At 52.5% G+C, this 19,151-nt stretch overlaps 1 protein-coding gene across 2 annotated transcripts in view; it reads right to left on the reverse strand.

Moving 5' to 3' along the window:
• Positions 1 to 4,822: 4,822 nt before the first annotated feature.
• Positions 4,823 to 19,151, reverse strand: part of FGF18 (fibroblast growth factor 18) — a 35,696-nt gene continuing 21,367 nt past the window's right edge. The window contains exons 4-5 of one of the 2 annotated variants that reach the window (XM_032625097.1): positions 12,967 to 13,073; positions 4,823 to 6,109 (exon numbers count right to left, since the gene is read on the reverse strand). In XM_032625097.1, coding sequence (XP_032480988.1) covers positions 5,843 to 6,109; positions 12,967 to 13,073 — 374 coding nt within the window. In that variant the 3' untranslated portion in view covers positions 4,823 to 5,842. The remainder of the gene's footprint in view (positions 6,110 to 12,966; positions 13,074 to 19,151) is intronic. The other variant, XM_032625096.1, reaches the window with a different exon arrangement.

Consider the following 19,151-nt stretch of genomic DNA (forward strand, 5'->3'; position numbering starts at 1 on the left):
CCATCACTGTGATCATAAGGGTCGGTCTAGAATAGGTGCCTGATAGATGTCACTTCCCTCTCCTACGCCAGTGGTCAGGGGAGGGGTGGCCATAGAGGGAGGAGACTAAATCCAAACAATGCCCGAGGGTGGGGTGGGTAGGTAGAGAGCTCGCTCTCATCCCCAAACCCACTTCTCTCCCGACGTGGGGACAGATCCTACTCTTCTTGCTTACTGGCCCCCTGAAATGCTAGGCAAGGGTCCATCTTTATTCACTTCTGGCACAGAGCACCACCGTAGGGGTGAGGGGCAAGAGGGTGAGGGTCTGGGATCAAGAGACCTCAACCATCTCCTTCCACCCTCTACTTTTTTGGGTCAGAGAAGCAAATTTTGGAAGGATGCTAAGAGGGACCTGGCTGGCCACTGAAGGGGCCCTCTGACCCTTGACCTCCCTGGAAGAGCACTGACCCACCTCCCTTTGCTATATACCCTGCTGGTTTATTATCAGCATCATCTCTATTCATTGGTCATCTAATGGGCTCTGTCATTAACTTGCTGGGTGCCCTGGAGCGAGTCACTTCCCCTGTCTGAGTCGTGGTTCCTTCCTCTCTAAAGTGATGAGGTTGGGACTTCCCTGGTGGTCCAGTGGTTAAGACTCTGCGCTTCCACTGCAGGGGCCATGGGTTTGATCCCTGGTCAGGGAACTAAGGTCCCGCATGCTGCTGGGGCCACGGACCAAAAAAAAAAAACGTTGAAGGGAGGTGGAGAGAAAAGACTGAGGATAAAACACTTGCATGGGTGCCTTCCAGCTCTTACTAGGCAGGAATAATCCCCAATAATTCGCTCTCCTATCTCTTTTGAACATTACATGTGCCCTGCAAGGTAAAAACAGTTGGATTAATGAAGGATATTGCCTCACAGAAAAGACATGACGTGCCCAGTGTCATACAGCTGGCCAAGTGGCCAAGAGGAAAACAAACTCAGGTACCTTAGGTCCCAGATATCTGTGACCTCTGGGACACTGATATCTTGGGGAGGATCCAGAGGGTCAGGGGTGGGCCAACATTAGGCACCTGAAAATGTGGTTTATATCTGCCTCCTTCCCCCGGGCGGGGTTGGGGGGAGATGATGGACATAGAGGCAGGATCAGGGGGCTAGGGGGAAAGACTGAAACTCTGGACAGATGCTGAGTGCTCCAAGCATCCAGGCTGGCGTCAAGCCATAGCTCTAGGAACAGACGGACTTGGGTTCAAATCCCAACTCCTCTACTGACTATCTATGTGACCTCAGGCAAGTGACTTCACCTCTCTGAGCCTGCTCTATAAAATGAAGCTAAAAATGCCCACCCCAGGGAATTCCCTCACTGTTCATTGGTTAGGACTCCACAATTTCATTGCCAAGGGCTGGGGTTCCATCCCCGGTTGGGGAACTAAGATCCCACATCCTGCAAGCCACGCAGCGTGGCAAAAATAAATAAACAATAATTTTAAAAAATTAAAATGGCCACCCCAAAGGCTGGTTGGGTGGATTCAATAAGATCATGCTTGGTACATAGTAGGTGTTTCAAAAGCGATGGCTGTTATTACTGGGGCTCTACTCAGCTGGACCATGGAAACACTCATTCAGTTCTTCCCTTAAGCAAGCATCCCAAGACATCATCCTTGGCTGAGAAATCTTGCCAGTCCACTGCACTTATCATTAACATATTTCCCATAGCTCAGGAAATATCCAGAAAGCTCTGTCCACATCTTCCAAAGTCAGACCCCGAGAGGGGAAGTGACTCGCTCCAGGGCACGCAGCAAGTGTCTACGTCAGGGGTCTCCGAACCCTGGGCCATGGACCAGTAGCGATCCATGGCATGTTAGGAACTGGGCCTCAGATCACGAGGTGAGCGGCAGGCAAGCGAGCGAAGCTTCATCTGTATTTACAGCCGCTCCGCATCGCTCATTACCGCCTGAGCTCTGCCTCCCGTCAGATCAGCGGTGGCATTAGATTCTCATAGGCGCGCCAACCCTGCTGTGAACTGCACACGCGAGGGATTTAGGTGGCACGCTCCTTGTGAGAATCTAATGCCTGATGATCTGAGATGGAGCCAAGGCGGTGATGCAAGTGCTGGGGAGCGGCTGCAAACACACATTATCATTAGCAGAGAGGTTTGACCGCACAGAGACCATAATCAATCAATTGCTTGCAGACATATCAAAACCCTATCAGTGAGTGGCAAGTGACAATTAAGCTGCATCTCACGGAGTAGACTGGACGTAAGCGACACACTTCGGGCGTCACTGTCTCCCGTCACCCCCAGATGGGCCCATCTAGTTGTACAAGCTCAGGGCTCCCACTGATCCTGCATTATGGTGAGTTGTATAATTATTTCAATATATATTATAATGTAATAATAATAGAAATAAAGTGCACGATAAATGTCATGCGCTTGAATCACCCCCAAACCATCCCCACCCCCCATCACTGGTCCATGAAAACACTTGTCTTCCATGAAACCGGTCCCTGGTGCCAGAAAGGGTAGGGACCACTGCTCTAGAGGGCCAAGGAAAGGAAATCATCAGGGGCCCCATGGCCCCTGAGAGGGAGCAGAGGCAAGGAGTTGGGTGTGGGAGGTGCCAGCAGCCTGTGGGATGAGGATGGAGGCCTGAGGATGTGCTGGGGGGAAGAGGCAGGCATAGCCAGGAGCAGGAGGTAAGGCAGGGTCGTTACGGCCTCAGGCAGCCCCAGGCTGGAGTCTGCCCGCCCTTCTCCATGCAGCAGCCAGAGGAGTCCCTTTCAAGTGTGAGGCACTTCACATGTGGCTCCCCATCTCACTCCAAGTAAAAAAGTTCAAGTCTGGCCCCCTCCAAAACTCAGCCTCCCTCGTCCATTCTGCAGTAGCCCCACCCGCCCCTCCTTATTCCGTTGACAGGCCTCCAGGCCTTAGCACTCTCTCTTCCCTCTGCCTGGAATGCTCTTCCCCTCAGTGTTTGCATGGGTCCCCCCTCCAGAGGCCTTCCCTGACCGTTCTCTCTAAAATAGTAGCCCCATCACCTCTAACCCCTCACCCTATTTTCTTTTTCCTTATGATTTACCACTACCTGACATATTTTATATTTATTTGGCTTACTGTATCTTCCCCAATGGAACGTAAGCTCCACGAGGGCAAGGGCTCTGCTCAGCTCATTGCGGTATCTCCAGCATCTGGCACAGAGTAAACAATACATATTTATCAGATGAATGAATGACTGGTTGATTGAACTCTGGTGCCACGATTTTCTAGCTTGGATTGCTTTGGGCAGGTCATTTCACTTCTCTGAAACCTCCAATGCAAAAGATAGTACATATCCATCTCATAGGGTTATTGTTTCAATAAAATAATAGAGGGTGAAAGGGACTGACACATAATAGGTGCCCAATAAATAACAACCACAATTATCACCACCAAGGATCTCAAACTCAGTCACCTGCTCCCTGAGGTCTTGGGCATGTCAGTGATGTCTCTGAGCCCCAGTCTGTTCACCTGTCAAACTCTGTCCCACACAAGGGATGTTTGCTGGATGCCTGTGGGGTGGACATGAAGCACCTAGCAGGGGGTCTGACACCCAGTAAGCACTCACCAAGTGGCAGGCACTGCAGTCCTAGAAGGTCTAGGATTTGGATACCGGCCCCACCACTTTTTCCATGACCTCGGGGAAGCAGACAAACTTTTCCTCATCTATAAAATGGGGATAATGATAGTACCTTCTTTGCAAGTTATCAGGAGGGCACAATGAGATTGTGCCCCTGAAAGGGCTTCACAAAGCCCTCAGGAGATGTGATGTGACAGGCAGGAGGGTGAGCCACAGACACACAGGAGGCAGGATGGGGCCCAGGGATAAAGAAAGATAGCACCAAGCGTTGTGCTTGGCCTGAGCTCAGAGGTGGGTCATAGAGGGAGCTTGGAAGAAGCCAAGCTCCATCCCTGTCCCGGAGCTCTCCGCAGAGAAGGTGCTACCGTCCCCCACGCCACCCCCCAGCCCTGCCCCTTCCTTCTCCGTAGGGCCTCACGGGGGACCTCTTCTGGCCATTCTTGGCAAGCGGCGTTTTCAAGGGAGGCAGGTGACAGCAGCAGGACCCTTATAAGAGGCACCTTTGCCTCAATCAACCTCAAGCCCAATCTGCTTTCCACCTCCACATCCTGGGGCAGGCCCTAGGAAAGAAGACGTAGGAGAAAAGGCCCCTGGAAGTTCACGATGCCAAACACACTTCTCGTGCTCCAGCCCGCGAGAGTCTGAGGAGAGAAACACCAGGTCCCCTCCTGACCTGGGCCCTCTGACCCCCTCCACCACCAGAAGAAGGAGAGTGGGGACCACCACTGCCTTGTTCAGCCTGTGCCTGGCAAAACCCAGGTGTCGACTCCACAAATGACTCAATCAATAATCCCTAGACTGCAAATTCCATGAAGCATGATTTTTTTTTTTTTTGTCTGTTTTGTTCTTTGATGAATTTTCGACACCTAAAAGAGTGCCTGGCATTTAGTAAGGGCTAAATAAATATATGTTGAATAAGTGATTCCACTAATAAGCCAATGAATGAAGCAGAGAATCGTTGCTATCAAGAGAATTACTATAAGTGAAGTTCCCTGCGGGCTGGGATTTTTTTTTCTTGTGTTCTTTGATAAATCCCCAGGGCCTTGAAAGGCCTTGGAACATAGGAGGTGCAGAGTAAATGTATGTGAGAGCATATGTATGTGAACATATGACTGAGTAAACCACTGAATCATGACTCACTAGAATTTAATCTTTCTGGAGGCAAGGGTTTCCATCTGCTTTGTTTAAGGCTGCATTCTCAGTGCCTACAACAGTGCCTGGAGCATAGCCCATGTCGAATGAATGAATGAATGAATGAATGAGCAAGGCCCCAGCTCTCAGCCCAATGACCTCAGACTGAGAAGAATGAAACACAAAGGGCACCTGTGCCCTGCCCCCGGCCACCACTCGCCTCATGGTTTTTTAAATAATTTGTCGATTGTTTTTAATTGTTGAGGCAGTAATACTTGGTTCATGAAACTGCAATATACAGAGAGGTGAAATAAATAGCTTATATATATATAATATATATAATATAGCTGGTTTTAAAATATTCCCTTATTCATTGGTGTACTAGGTCACGTGAGTCATGGAAGGTTGATAGCAGCATCCTCCAAAACTGTGAGCAATGCAGGGTCACCATGATTGGACGAGGCCGTCTGTCGTCGGAAGTCGAGGCGCCGAGAATTCCGAGGGGCACACCTTCCCTGCGCAGTGTCTCGGGGCAGCTTGCAGCAGACAATAAATAAATGACTGCAAACCAGAGAGCGATTTTTGTTGGGAGTCTGGGGCAGGGACAGGGGATTGGGAAAGAGGGGGGAGTATGTTGGGGGTGAGGGGATACTACTTTCTCTTTGTTTTTCTCTCTCTCTTTTTTGTTGTTTTTGCTTTTTTTGTCTTTTTTTTTGTCTTTCTTTCTTTTTTTTTTTTTTTTTTTTTTTTTTTTTTGCTTTCAGAACCTTTGGGAAAAAGGACTTTGGTTTCTCAGAGTGTCGTTTTCCTCATTCAAGTCCTCCTCTGGGGACAAGTTTAGAGTTGTCTGTTCCTAGAGAGACACAAGCACCTGTGTGTTGACAACAGTCCCTTGGTGTGAGTCTTTTGTCATAGGGAGTTTCAAGTCAACAATAAAATCCTTATCGCTCCCCTCCCCCAAGAATTTTGGTTCAGTTTTTTGTCTTCTTTTAAACACAATATACAAAAATAGAAATTCTTCCTTATTTTTCATGTAAAAATATTCCTCTGATTGCAGTTCTCTGTGAGTGTGAGTGTGGGCTGGGGAAGCCTGGCGGGGCCACAGCGGGGCCAGCCTAGCCGGGGTGTGTGGGGCGGATCCGCCGGGACCGCTTGGTCACTGTGGTGTACTTGAAGGGCTTCTGCAGCTCTGCCTGTCCCTTGGGGTAGCGCTTCATGAAGTGGACGTCCTGCTGGTTCTCCCGGGTCTTGGGGCCCTTCCGTGGCCGCCCCTTCTTGGTGAAGCCCACGTACCAGCCAGAGTACTTGGCCGACATCAGGGCTGTGTAGTTGTTCTCCAGGACCTTCTCGATGAACACACACTCTTTGCTGGTGCCATCGGGCTGCAGGAAGAGAGAGGAGGAGGTGAGAAGGGGGAGGGCAGGCACGAGGGACAGAGCTATGTAGAGAGGACATGAGCAGGTGGCCAAGGCTTGGGGTCGTGGAGTAGAGAGGGCCCCACCCAAGCTTTGGCCTCAGCAATTTTACTCCCTGGATCTATGGAGTGGATTTGTCATGGTAGCCGCAGGGTACCTTCCTACTCGGAAGGTACCTACAGGGTACCTTCCGAAATCCTTCCCTACTCACCAGTTAGGTAACATCCTCCCATTACCACTCAGGGATCCATCTCTTCCACTCTCCGCACCGTAACCAGGGGCTTCCACCTCAGCTCTACTAGAACAAGAGACCTAGACCTGACCAATCAAAACATTATTTCCCATGACTAGTGCAGAGCACAGCACGTGGCCTGAGCCATCCAATCAGCGTTCCTCGAGACCCTTGTGTACGTAATCCCCGAAATCACAGGCCGATTTACACTTGGGAAACATGCAATGCTGAAGCTAAGGCAGCCATTGTACCACCATGAAGGGAAATTCTGTCTGACGACAAAGCCAGCTTGGAGCAAGGAAAGACGAGAGGAAGAGAACGACAGAAACCGCGTCCTCCTCACACCTTTTAGCTTCTGGACCGAGCTGCATCTGAGGTTCAAGTTACCTCACTGTTATGTGGGCTAACAATATCTCATGTCCTTTAAAAACAGTTGAGAGTGTCCTACCACATGCAACAGAAAGGAGTCCCAAGTGATGTTCACTAAACCTGAGATGAAGCCAACCACTCAACTGCCAATCAACTCCACTGTTATATAGTTAAATATAAATTCCATTACATGTGGGATGCAGTACAGCTTAATGTTTGGTGTGAAGAGTGGTGGGAGCCTCTAAAAATAAGAGTTTGGGCATGGCCAAACTTCAAAGCCTGTAGCCGTGGTTCTGAGATTTCAGGGTCCCAGGTGAGCTCCCTGGGAGACTGTGCTAGGCAAGGAGCACTAGATTCAGAGTCAGAAGTCGAATCAACTCTGGCACTTCCTTATGTGACCTCAGGCTAGTTAATTCCACTCTAAACTTTGGATTCCTCGCCTGGATCAAAGAGGGAAAACGACTCCTGCGCCTTAGAGATGTTATGAGTGAGGAATGACGCTTATAAACGAGCCTGGCACACAGTAGGAACTTGTTAAATTATTCCTGAAAAGCAGGTGGTTCGGACAGTCTGGCCTCCCTCCTTGGATCTGGACAAAGAGTGGTGGGAAGCAGGCTTTGAATCTCCTCCTTGAGAAAGTCGAGTCGCTCTATGTGGAAGAGTGGGAAACACACAAAGTTGGAAGGCCTGAATTAGCAGCACTTGAGTTTCCAGCTAACATCTCCAAATTTAGGCCGGGCCCACTCCTCGTTACAGACGGATGCCCAGCCAAGTTGGAAGCCCAGCGGTCTGGCTGTGTGTGGAGACTGAGGTGCGAGTTCCAGCCTTTTGTTTGAAGTGGAAAACGGGCCGGAGCTTCCAGGAACGTTCACCTTTGAGCAGAGGGCAAGCTTGGGCCCTGCAGACAAAGTGCTGAACTTCGCAGAACGGAACAGGCAGGGTAAGAAAACATTCTCTGGAGGAGAGATCTTTTGAGGAGGCTGCAGAGTGGGCAGGGGGGTAGGGCCTGGGAGACACACACAGGACCCAGAGGACATTAGGGACTGGGTGAGGCGTGAGGGACTATTGTGAGGGAAGCCGGGCATATGTGCAAGGCTGATAGGAAGGAGTGGGCTCTGGGCTCTGGGCCCCCCATGAATAATTCTGGAAGCTGCCTATCCAAGCTGAGTCCAGGTCCCTTGGCTGGTTTCCATGGAACAGTCAGAGCAAGCTGAATAAAGGCTACACCATGGCTATTTTCCCACCCTAGAACATCTGCCTGGAAAACTGCTTTCAACCTTCAAGGCTCAGTTCAGTAACCACCTCCCCTGGGAAGCCTTCCCTGACTGCCATCTAGCTCCCTGGGTATTTCCTCCTCTTCCTTCAAGGCTCCATTTAAGCACCAGGCTTTACTGAACTCACATACTCCATCTTCCGAAACCCCTCGACACCCGTTCCTTCTCCCGCCGCCCCCCAACAGAGCAATTCTGTATCTGCCTGCCTCTTCATCAGCCCAAGAGCTTCAGGAGGTCAGGACTGCTTCTCAGTTGCTCTCCTGGCTCAGCAGAAATCTTAGCCCAAGACAGGGGTGCCCAGAGCGTTTGTGGTTAAACGGATGAGAGTTCTGCTGGGATAGAAATGGTGGGGTTGACACATGAATGGGTTTTCCTCCAAAAGAAAATGGACTCTGCCTCCTGGATCTCTTACGAATGTTCCAGAGACAGTCATGAGCTATGAGGGGCCCCTCCTCTGGGGGATGTGCCGAGAAGAGTGAGCAGAGGGCTGGAGCTCTCTGCCTGCCAGCCTTGGTCTCCCTCCTCATCCATTCACTCAATCATTCAGAATTTATTGATTGCCAACTACAGGCCAGACATTTCCACACGCATTGTCTCATTTAATCCTCATAACTTGCTAAGGTAGACTCTATGCTAAGGTAGACTCTACCTGGTAGAAGAAAACAGTTCAAAGAGGCAAAAATGGCTTTCCCAAGGTCACGGAGCTTGTTAAGTGGCAGAGCCAGGGTTTGAACCTGCGTTTGCCACATGTAGCGCACGTCTCTGCTGTCTAGCGCCAGACAGGCCCGTGAGGAGAAAGGGTATGGAAGAGTGGGTGCTGCCCATCAAAACACCTCCCCTCCCCCAGGCCCACAGAGCCACCGTGGCATGAAGCAAGAACTCGGAGGTTCAAGGGCCAGCACACTGCCTGGCACACGAGCTCATTCACGTCTGGGTTGAGGATCTGGGCTTCAGGCTGAGATTCCCGACACTCCAGAGGTCAGGAACCCCTTGGGAGGAGCCATGGGGCCTATGATGGTCACAAGTTCCCCACCGTGAACTCAGACCCAGTGGATAAGAAGCTAACAGTAGGCTGTCCCGGGGCTTGACCCTCACCTCTGCTGAGCACCTCTATAACCCTGCTTACGGCCTGCAGAGATTTTAAAAAACACATATGCATGGGCCTCACCTCTGAAAATGCAAGGCAGATCATCAATATTTAGAGAGTAAGTGAATAGCCCGTCCCAGAACCTTGGTGATTTAGTAGAATTTGATCATCTCTCCCCCTCTGCCACCTCCAACCTCCTTCTTTCCGAACTGGAGTCCTATTCCTTCTATTTGACCTGAAGACTGAATCCTGATCACATCATTTGGCCCCTAGATCTAATCTTCCTTGAAACTAGAACTACCCCCTGGACGTTTTTAGTTACATAGGCAAAAAAGTCCTTTTATGCTTAAAGGCATTTTGAATTGGGTTTCAGTCACTTCCAACCAGAGCAGTCTTCACAAAGATACGGTGGTAGGCAGGGTACCCTCTGCCCTGAAAGGGTCTGGGGCCCTATGTTGCCCCAAAGAGGACACACCAGTAATCACACAGGAGGGGGCAGATGAGAAAAATCCGTCTGGGTTGAATCTCCACAAATGGGGAAAAACTGCCTAGTACATAGTGTTTGACACTCAACAACTCTTTATGGAATGAAAGGAAGTACTATCTCCTAGGTCAGGTGGACGTGGGGTCCAGAGAGGTGGCAAGGAGAAGCGGGGGAGAAGAGCTCTGGTATGTGACGGGTACAATGCAGCAGAGGGAGTAGCACAGCCAAGGGTCTGGAACATTGGCAAAGGCTCTGCTGGGGGCTCAGCCAGATGTGTCCAGCTGTGGTCAGATATGTAGAAGACTGACACCCAGGGTCAAGACCATCCAAGGAAGCTATCCTCTTGAGCCAGAGGAGCCAGAACCTAAGCTGAGGTCAAGGAGTCCCACAGGTGAAGGACCTGGCTTCAAAGAGGGAGGTAACTCATGTTTAACAAGTAAGTGCCTACTAAGTGCCAGTGGTATCTTCCCATTTTACAGGTGAGGACACTGAGGCTCAGTGAGGTCAGGGCACTTGGATTCCTGGGCCTCATGTGGCTAATTCTGGCTGTAGGTTAAGAGTCAATCCTCAGAAAGCAAGCACCCACATTTCTATTTCTCTGGTGCCCCTGCAGCCCTTTGGGCAGGTACAAGAAGCATGATGGATGGACCCACAATTGGATGCAGCGGGGGATGCAGGCCCGAAGACAGACAGTGACAACCCAGGTTAGCAGAACGGAGAGAGACGGCTGTGTGACGGGCTACGGGCTTCAGGGCGGGTGCGCTGACTGAGCAGTCAGTGAAGCCAGAGGCTATGGCAGGATGAGCCAGAACTCATGGCAGGATGGTCAAGGGAAGGGCAGTCCTGGCAGAGGGTACAGCATGCACAAAGCCTGACGGCCCCCTCAGGGAGTAGAGGCTGGCAGTGCCATGTGTCCGTGACATAAGGACCACGAGGGCGGGGAAGCTCTCCCCGAGGAGTGTAGCCTTTCTCGGGTAGGTGGTGAGGACCCAGGGGCTGGTTCTGAGCTGAGCTGGGGGCAGAGGGTGGGGAAGACCTGATCCCTTTTGTGCTTTAGAAAGCTGAGGGTGGGCACCGGGGGAAAGGCCTGGAGGTGGAGCCTGAGGCCGCTGAGGAACATTATTCCCGAGAAGGTATGAGGCCAGAACAGAGGCAGGAGTTAGGGAAGCAGCAGACACACCAGCTATCAAGAGTAATTCCAGGACCGGGGTCTGACTGGCTGGGGCGTCTGTGATGGAACAGCAACCCAAGGGCCTGGGGTTCCAGCTGCGGGAGCCAGAGAGTGAGGGGCGCTGGGCTAGGCAGAGGCCAACAGGGGGACCTGCCCAGGGTAAAGTCAGGACAGGGGGACTAGGGTGCGGTGGGTTGGTGGGGCGCCCTTGGAGCCTCCCAGGTCAGCCCAGAAGACCGGAAAGGGATGATGGGGGGGGAGCTGCAGCAAGCGGGGCGGAGCGAGGGGAGGGGAGAGGAGGGGGCGGGCGGGGGCGAGCCTCCCTAGGCTACGCGGAGCCTCGCCGCCAGCTGAACCATCCCCAATATTAATGACGGGAGAGAGGGCGAGGGGGCAGGAAATCGGAGCCGGCTCCTGTGGAAGCGGTGACTCAGCGGCCAGCCGGCGGGCGGGCGGAGGGCGGCCGGCGGCGGGGAGCAGCCCGAAGGGACGGGGCTGTTCTTTTGACCCCAAGACGGCCCTCCTGGGGTCAAGATGCCGGGAACCGCGTAGACGGGGAGGGAGGGGTGCGCAGGCATTGGGCACGGCGGGCTGCAGCGCGGCCCCTCCTTTCAACAACAACAACAAAAAAAAGGTTGGGGGGAGAAAGCCGGGCCCACAACTGCAAGCAGGTTGGGCCTGGGAGGCGGCCCAGGCGGGCAGGAGAACAAAGCGCCTGACGCGGTGCTTGCCGCGCCGCCACAGGAAACGCACGGCCAGGCCAGGGCACCCGGCGCCCGGCCTGCCCGCCGCCCCTGCCCCGGACCCCCTCGCTGGCCGGCGGGCCGGCCTCGGGACGCGGAAAGTGAATCACTAATTAAAACCACTCCTTGGCATCCCGGGGCGGCGCTACATGGATTACTATTATTTTGCTCTTTGAGAAGCTCCAGTCGGTGTGGGCAGTGCTGCTGGATTCCTTTGCCTTCCAAACCGGGCTTTGAAGCCCGCCCACCTCTAGCGTGGGACCTGGGACAAGTGCCCGGACGTGGCCAAGCCTCAGCTTTCTCATCTGGGAAATGGGGATGGTGGCGGTACCAACCTCTTGGGATTATTTTGGAGCATTTTTGCTCAGTGCCCAGCAGAAAGCAGGTGCTCAATTAACAGAGGCTATTGGTACCGTTGTTATTAACAAATAATAAGCAACAATACCCTGGCTCTGTCCAGCCAGGTAACAAGTCCCTGGCCTGTTACCTTCTCTACAGGCACTTGGGAATGGGGGAGGGGAGACGGATAAGAATTGAGGGATTCAGCAAGTCAAAACCATGGCTTAAACAGGAGTTGAGGTCATGCTTTCTTCCCCCCAACAAGGTGTAATAAATGCAAATCATCACCCAAGGTCTTGCCGCCAAGTAGAAGAAGCCATCCTCCTTGGAATCTGGGTCTACCCTCCACCCCCCACTCCACCTGTCCAGCAGAAGCCACAGCCCCCTCCAATATACAAACTGGATAGGGGGTGAGTCGGGTCCCTGCAGAGAGAAGGAAACATGGAGCATGCCACTATAGAGCTACCACCAGTAATGCTTTCCACTGGAACATCCAAAGGAAGCAAGTGTATGAACTTCACAAACAGACACTAGGAAAAAGGGGGGCAGCATCAAAACGCAGCATCAGTGGAGGCTCAGAACCCCTGGCATGTGGGTCCACACCCCACCCCTGCCCTAGTTTGTTACATGCAGCTCTCTTGCCTATTCCAAAGTAATAAAATCTTCCTGAAATGCTAGAATCATGAGTCCCAGAGCTGACGAGGCTGCTGGGTTCCAGAGGCGCTGCTTTGAGGAGTCGTAGACCCCTGGTGATTGTTAAAACAATGCTGCAGCCCCTGCCCTTGGCCTAATGGTTCCCTGTTCCCAGACATCAGGTACATTCAGGCAGGGAGCCTCAGAACCCCTCAAGGATTCTCCCACTACCAAGCAAGCCAGAGCTCCACATCCACCAGGAGAGATCAGGGCCCTGCGTGCTCACCAAAGTCACAGCCACAGATACCTCGGCCTGGCAGGCTGCAGGTGCGGGGACAGAGAAGTCCCTGGGACACACACACGCACGCGCACACACACACACACACACATTCATGGGGCCTGTTTTCCATTTGGGAATGATAGGGCCCTGGATGCACTGTTCCAGCTACCCAGAGCTGCCGGGGGACCCACCCAATCTAGACCATCACTTACCTTCCCCACAAGCTTGCCCTTCCGGTTCATACACAGGTAGAATTCCGTCTCCTTGCCCTTGATCCGGACTTGACTGCCGAAGGTATCCGTCTCCACTAGGAGCTGGGCTTCGAAAGGCAGAAGGAGAACAAGACACATTTTTTTTGTTGTTGTTGTTGTTGTGTTTTTTTTTTTTGTTTGCGGGACGCGGGCCTCTCACTGTTGGGGCCTCTCCCCTTGTGGAGCACAGGCTCCAGACGCACAGGCTCAGCGGCCATGGCTCACGGGCCCAGCCGCTCCGCGGCATGCGGGATCTTCCCAGACCGGGGCACGAACCCGTGTCCCCTGCATCGGCAGGCGGACTCTCAACCACTGCGCCACCAGGGAAGCCCAAGACACATTTTTTTACCAGGGGCAATGGCTGGCCTAAAGACTCAGAGACATGATCCCTGACCCTGTCCCTGGACCTCCCACTGCCCCAAAATCAGGCATGGGGGATGCCTCTGACAGGTCTCTCGGGAGCACCCTGCCCCTTAGGCAGGGAGAGAAGCTGTCTGACACCTGTTCCGGGACTCCCAGCCTCTCTTGACTCCACTTGGGACCCAGATCGCCCCTTGTGGCTGAAGACCAGTGTGCCTTCTCCTCCCCTCATCATCCACTTCCCCTCCTCCGCCAATACCCTTCCCCAAGGCAGGACAGACAGCCACACAAATAACCCCAGAAAAGCAGCAGTCACTGGACTAAGGGGTCAGACATTCAGAGGTACGTGAGCTCACACAGGCATGCACACCACACACACACACACACACACACACACACACGCACACAAAACACACACATCCACACCTTGCCTTGTGGAATGCCAAGCTGCTTCCTCCAAAATTTAGGTCACAGGCCCCTTCCTCCAGGGAAAACAACAGCTGGAGAGTCCCCTCCCCTCTGGGGCTATGGGTGAGGGAGTGCCCTGGCCACTTGAAGTGGGGAAGGGTCAGGGAGGGGTGTTTCGAGTCCCTGGGGAAAGGAGGCTATCTGCATAATATTTCACCTTCCTCAATCAAGGCCACCAAGGCTGAAGAATAACTACCTCCCAGGAGCCCGGAAGCCCCAACCAGGACCCAGTACCCCCTGGTGAGGAGTGGGAGGCCCCATGCTAAACCATCTATGCTCCACAGAGCCTCCCTCAGGATGGGGGTGTCCAGAGCTGATCCCCAAAGGCCTGACTAAACAAGGACCTCAAGTGGCCAAAGGGTGACTGCCTCTTGATTAGGCATACTGTGAGACCCCTCCCTGTCCCTCTGCCAGTCCACATTTTCTCCTCAGTAAGGTGCTGTGTGACTTTGGCAGGTGATGTGCCCTCTCTGAACCTGAATCCCTGTGCCTGGCTTTCCCACCACCACCACCCGCTTCTTTGCCTATGACGCACCCCCCATTCTCACCCTTCCTCCCCTGACTCTTTGCTTCCCAGCACCTGCCCCTCCCTCACCCACAAAATTTTTATTTCAGTGACAAGGGACTTGCTTCTCAATAACAAAAATCATAGCCCTAAACACAGTATCCTTGGAGCCACAAAGAGTGTACCTCAGTGCCCCTAAAATACACTAGGTATGATTTTAATAAAAAAAAAAGTTTAAATATATACCCTGGTGCCCTGCTGTGAAAATTAAAACCATCTGGAACTCAGGATTTCCAATAATTAATCTAGCCTTCCTTTGACACCACTACTAATTAAAATATGATACCCACCATTCCAAGGAAAAAAAAGAAGAATTTACATAAAATTTAAAGATCTAACAAGAATTTAGTAATTCTAGGAACAAGGGTGGGGGGCACATTCTTCTCTCCACCTTCCCCCATCCCTAGTAAACCACTGAGTTGAGAATATTAACCGACACTGAGATAGGGGGTTACAAGCCCTTCGTGTTCCCTGTTCCCCTTAACTCAAATTCCCCATTAACTCTCCTCTTAGCTTGGTCCCTGGGAACCAAGGGCCAAACATCACAGCAGCTCTGGGACATGCTTTCTGTATCTCCTCACAAAGCTCAGGCCCCACACGGGATGGGGGTTGTTGGGGGGTCAGGAGGGTCCCCAACTCTAGGAGCTTCTGACGAAGGTAGCGTGTGTAAGGGGATAGGTGAGAGCTTTGAAATGCACAGATATGGATATGAATCCCTGGCCCCACTTGTCACTGTATGACCTTGGGCCTCAGTTTCTTCATCTGTAAAATGGGAATAGTCATCTCCAATCTTCAACAGTTATGGCGAGGATTATATAAAATGATGCTGTAAAGGGCCTAGCACCCCGTTCTCAGAGGCTGGGTAGGGGAAGCTCAGTAATTATTGTTTAAGTTTCCTAATAACTGCAAAACAAAACTGGTTTCCCAGAAAAAAAAAAAAAGTAGTGGAAAAAAAATCGGATGTGTGTAAAAGGGCAGAGGTGGAGCAGAACTTGCCTCCCCAAGGTGTGCCCTCTGCCCTGAACTTCCTCAGCATCCTCCAGGGTCGCAGGCACCCCACACTGTGAGCGCATCAGAAAATGCCTTAGACTGGGATTCATGGGGTCTGATTCCATTTCTGGAATTGCCATCCTGGGGGGTGTGACCTTGAGTAAGCCACACACCCCTCTGAGCCCCAGTTTCCTTACCCATGCAGTGGGAATGGGGCTTGACCCTATTCTGAATGTCTCTGGCATTGGAGAGGGGCAGGCATGGGAAACCCTAAGAAGAGGGTGAGGCCACAGGGCTGGGGCCCAGGCAACTCCAGGTGAGTCCAAGGGGAAAAATGCTCTGTCTGCCCTCCCCTAGCACATGCCTGGGCCTCTGTCCTCAGAAGAGCTCCTACTACACCCTGGATCTGGCTCCCATGTGAGCCTGCTAAAGTCACATATCCCCATGAGGTTGGGTACCTTTGTCCCCTTTTTACAGTGCAGGAAACTGAGGTTCAGAGAACCAACCCAGCAGGAAAGGCTGACGTCAGGTCTGCCTGGCTCTCCCTGCTGGGGCCTGGGTCCCAGAGGAGGGCCCCCAGCACTGGGGAGACTTGGCTCAAAGCACAACCCCCATGTCTCATTAACCACAGCCCATCTCAGGAAGCCCTGGCCTCTGCCTAAGCCATCCAAAGGGCCTGGGGCTGGGGCTGGACTGCACCTCCACCCCTGCAAGCCAGTCTCCCTCACCCCAGCGAGGGCAGGGTCTGCACCAGCCTCTGTGCCCAGGGAGCCAGAAATCTGTTCTTCCCCGACTGCAACAAGCCATGGAGTGACCTAGACTCCACTCAGCACATGACATAATGAGGAGCAAGCCGGGCCAGGATTATGTAAAGTCTTTGGGGAGTAATAGCAGCAGCATTTCTCAGAAAGAGAGGCTCCGCCCGCTCAGACCAGGTTTGCCCCAGAGCCTGCCTGGTCCTCAGCATCACGTTCCCCCTTCTCTTGACTCAAGCCCCAAGCCCCCAAGATGCAGCTCTCAGGAGCTAGCAACCTCATCTCCGCTCAGTTCCATTCTCGTGTCTGTCCCAGGCCAGGCGGGAGGGGTTGAGGATGGTATCTTGCCCCTCACCACCCTGGCATGCCCCCATCCTCTCTCTGCCACTCTTGTCCCCAGCAGTCTCTTCTCTACACAGCAGCCAGAGGGATCCTTTTAAAATATAAAATTAATTGTGCCTCGTCCCTGCTAAAGCCTCCTATGGATCTCCAACCCACTAAAAATCCAGACTCTTTACGGGGACCCGGAAGGGGCACGTGGTCTGGCCCCTGCTGCCTGCTCCCACCTCCCTCCCTCCCTCCCTCCCTCACAGCCCTCCAGCCACACAAGCCTCCTTACTGTTCCTGCTCTAAGACACTAAGCACACTCCCACCTCAGGGCCTTTGCACTTTTCCTCTGCCTGGAGATTGCTTTGTCCAGAGCTTCCCATAGTGGCTTCTCACTTCCTAGGTTGACATCTCAGCTCAGATGCCACCTCCTCAGACAGGCCTTCCCTGGCCATGCTGTCCCATGTTGTACTATCCTCCCAGTTCAGCTCTAGCCACCCCCTGCTCCATTTTCTTTCTTTCTTTCTTTTTTTTTTTTTTGCGGCACGCAGGCCTCTCACTGTTGTGGCCTCTCCCGCTGAGGAGCACAGGCTCCGGACGCGCAGGCCCAGCGGCCACAGCTCACGGGCCCAGCCGCTCCGCGGCATGTGGGATCCTCCCGGACCGGGTCACGAACCCACGTCCCTTGCATCGGCAGGCGAACTCTCAACCACTGCGCCACCAGGGAAGCCCCCAGCCCCGCTCCATTTTCCTCAGAGCTCTTCCCCAAGTTGTTTTATTTGCTACCTTTTCTATTGTCTGTCTCTATCCACTGGAAGGTAAGCTCCATGAAGGCAGGCCCTTAACTGTCTCATTCATCACTGTGGTTTCTAGCACCTAGCCCATACCTGGCTCACAGCAAATGACCAATAAGTAAATTTTAGTAAGTGCATAAAGGGCTTGGTGAGGTAGGTATGAATAAAGCTACTTAAAAGTTAAAGCAAATGAGATTCAGGGAGGTAAAGGGACTTGCCTAATGGTACACAGGTAGTAAAAGCAGGGTAGAAGTTCAAACCAAGTCTCTGATTCCAGGTCAATGCCCTTAGCAACTCTTCCCTCTACCCACCCACCCCACCGTGTTACTCCTGCCACTCACTAGAACTCTGAGCTCCTACCCACCCATCCTTACAACAATCCCAGGAGATTAGAACTATTTTTTTATTATCCCCATTTTACAGGTGAGAAAATTGAGTCCCAAGGTCAGACAGGGATGAAGTTAAAACGCAGGCAGGATTCAAACCCAGGCAGGCTAACACGGAAGTCTGGGTCTTAGCCTGTCTCCCCCACCGGTCACTTCTCCTCCACACCAGTCCCTTTCCTGGGGGAGTTAGTGAGTGAACGAACACCAAAGGCAGGCAGAGAAGGTCTTCACTTGACCTCACCTTCTTGAGGCAGAGGTCTGTGGGTTGGGGTGCCCAAAGGGCCAAAGGTTGGGGCCCATCCCTCCTCAGCTCCGCTTCCAAATGACCTTGAGGGAGGAAGGGGTGCCAAGGGTCACCCTGAGGAAAATACCTTCGAGCTGATTCTGGGAGGTGGGGGAGCCCATAGGAGCACCCAAGTCTGGGTTCAAACCACAGCCAGAGAGGCATGAAATGACTTCAGATCTGGTTTTGACTAGAAGGAAAGGTTGCACGCACCAGAGGGTGAGTGAGTGCAGGATGGGGGGGTTCCACAACCCAGCTCCCCTGAAGGCAAATTCCACAGAGCCTGTCTTACCAGGGCCCAGCACAGAGCAGAAGCCCAGCGCCTGCCCATGGCTGGGGGCCAGGAGCTCGAAGGACCCGATCCCTTCTCCAGCATTGAGAGAGGAAAGCAGAAAAGGAAAAAGAGAAAGTGGAAGAAAAAGGAGCCGGAAAGAAAGCCCTTTCAATAAGAACTCATGCTGTCTTTTTTTCCCCGTTTCTCTTAAATGCGTGGAGTAACAATGACAATTAAAAAAACAAAACAAAACAAAAACTGTTAATACTTATTTGAGCATTTACCATCTGTCAGGCACTGTGCTTGGAGTCTGAATGTGGAATGTCTCATTAGATCCTCACAACAACCCCATGAGGTAGGCACGATTACACCCATTTTACAGATGAAGAAACTGAGGCCCTGAGCAGTTAAGTTACTTGCCAGAGTCACGCAGTAGGACCAGGATTTGAACACAGGCAGAGTAACTCCGGAGCTAGCCTGAGACAGAGAGATTCAGACAGAGGTGAGCAGAGCAGGACAGACATCAGGCAGGTCCGCCATGGCAGAGAAAAAAGAAATGACTTTGATGGATGGATTGATTGACTGATTCCAGTGTGATTCCCTAGCTGGGCTTCCCTGCGGGCAATCCACAGCCTCACTTTAAAGACTTTTGGTTTGAAGGGTAGGAAACGACAGGGAAAGACCAAGAGGCAGACAGAGAGCCAGACAGACACATCCAAAGAGGAACACAGAAGATCCAGAGAAAGGGAACTGGAAAAAGCTAAGCAGGAGAATTGGTTTCTTTTTCCCCAAGCCTCGGGGTTAAATCCCCAAGACCTGAGAGAGCAGTGGGGGAGCTGGGAGCCAGTGAGAGGCTGGGCAGAGCTGGCCGTACCCAGACCCTGCACGGGGTGGCCAGAAGCCGGCCGGCCGGCCGCTACAATTCCAGTGCTGACAATGCTGCT

Source organism: Phocoena sinus, chromosome 3 (assembly GCF_008692025.1).
Source record: "Phocoena sinus isolate mPhoSin1 chromosome 3, mPhoSin1.pri, whole genome shotgun sequence".
Lineage (NCBI taxonomy): Eukaryota > Metazoa > Chordata > Mammalia > Artiodactyla > Phocoenidae > Phocoena > Phocoena sinus.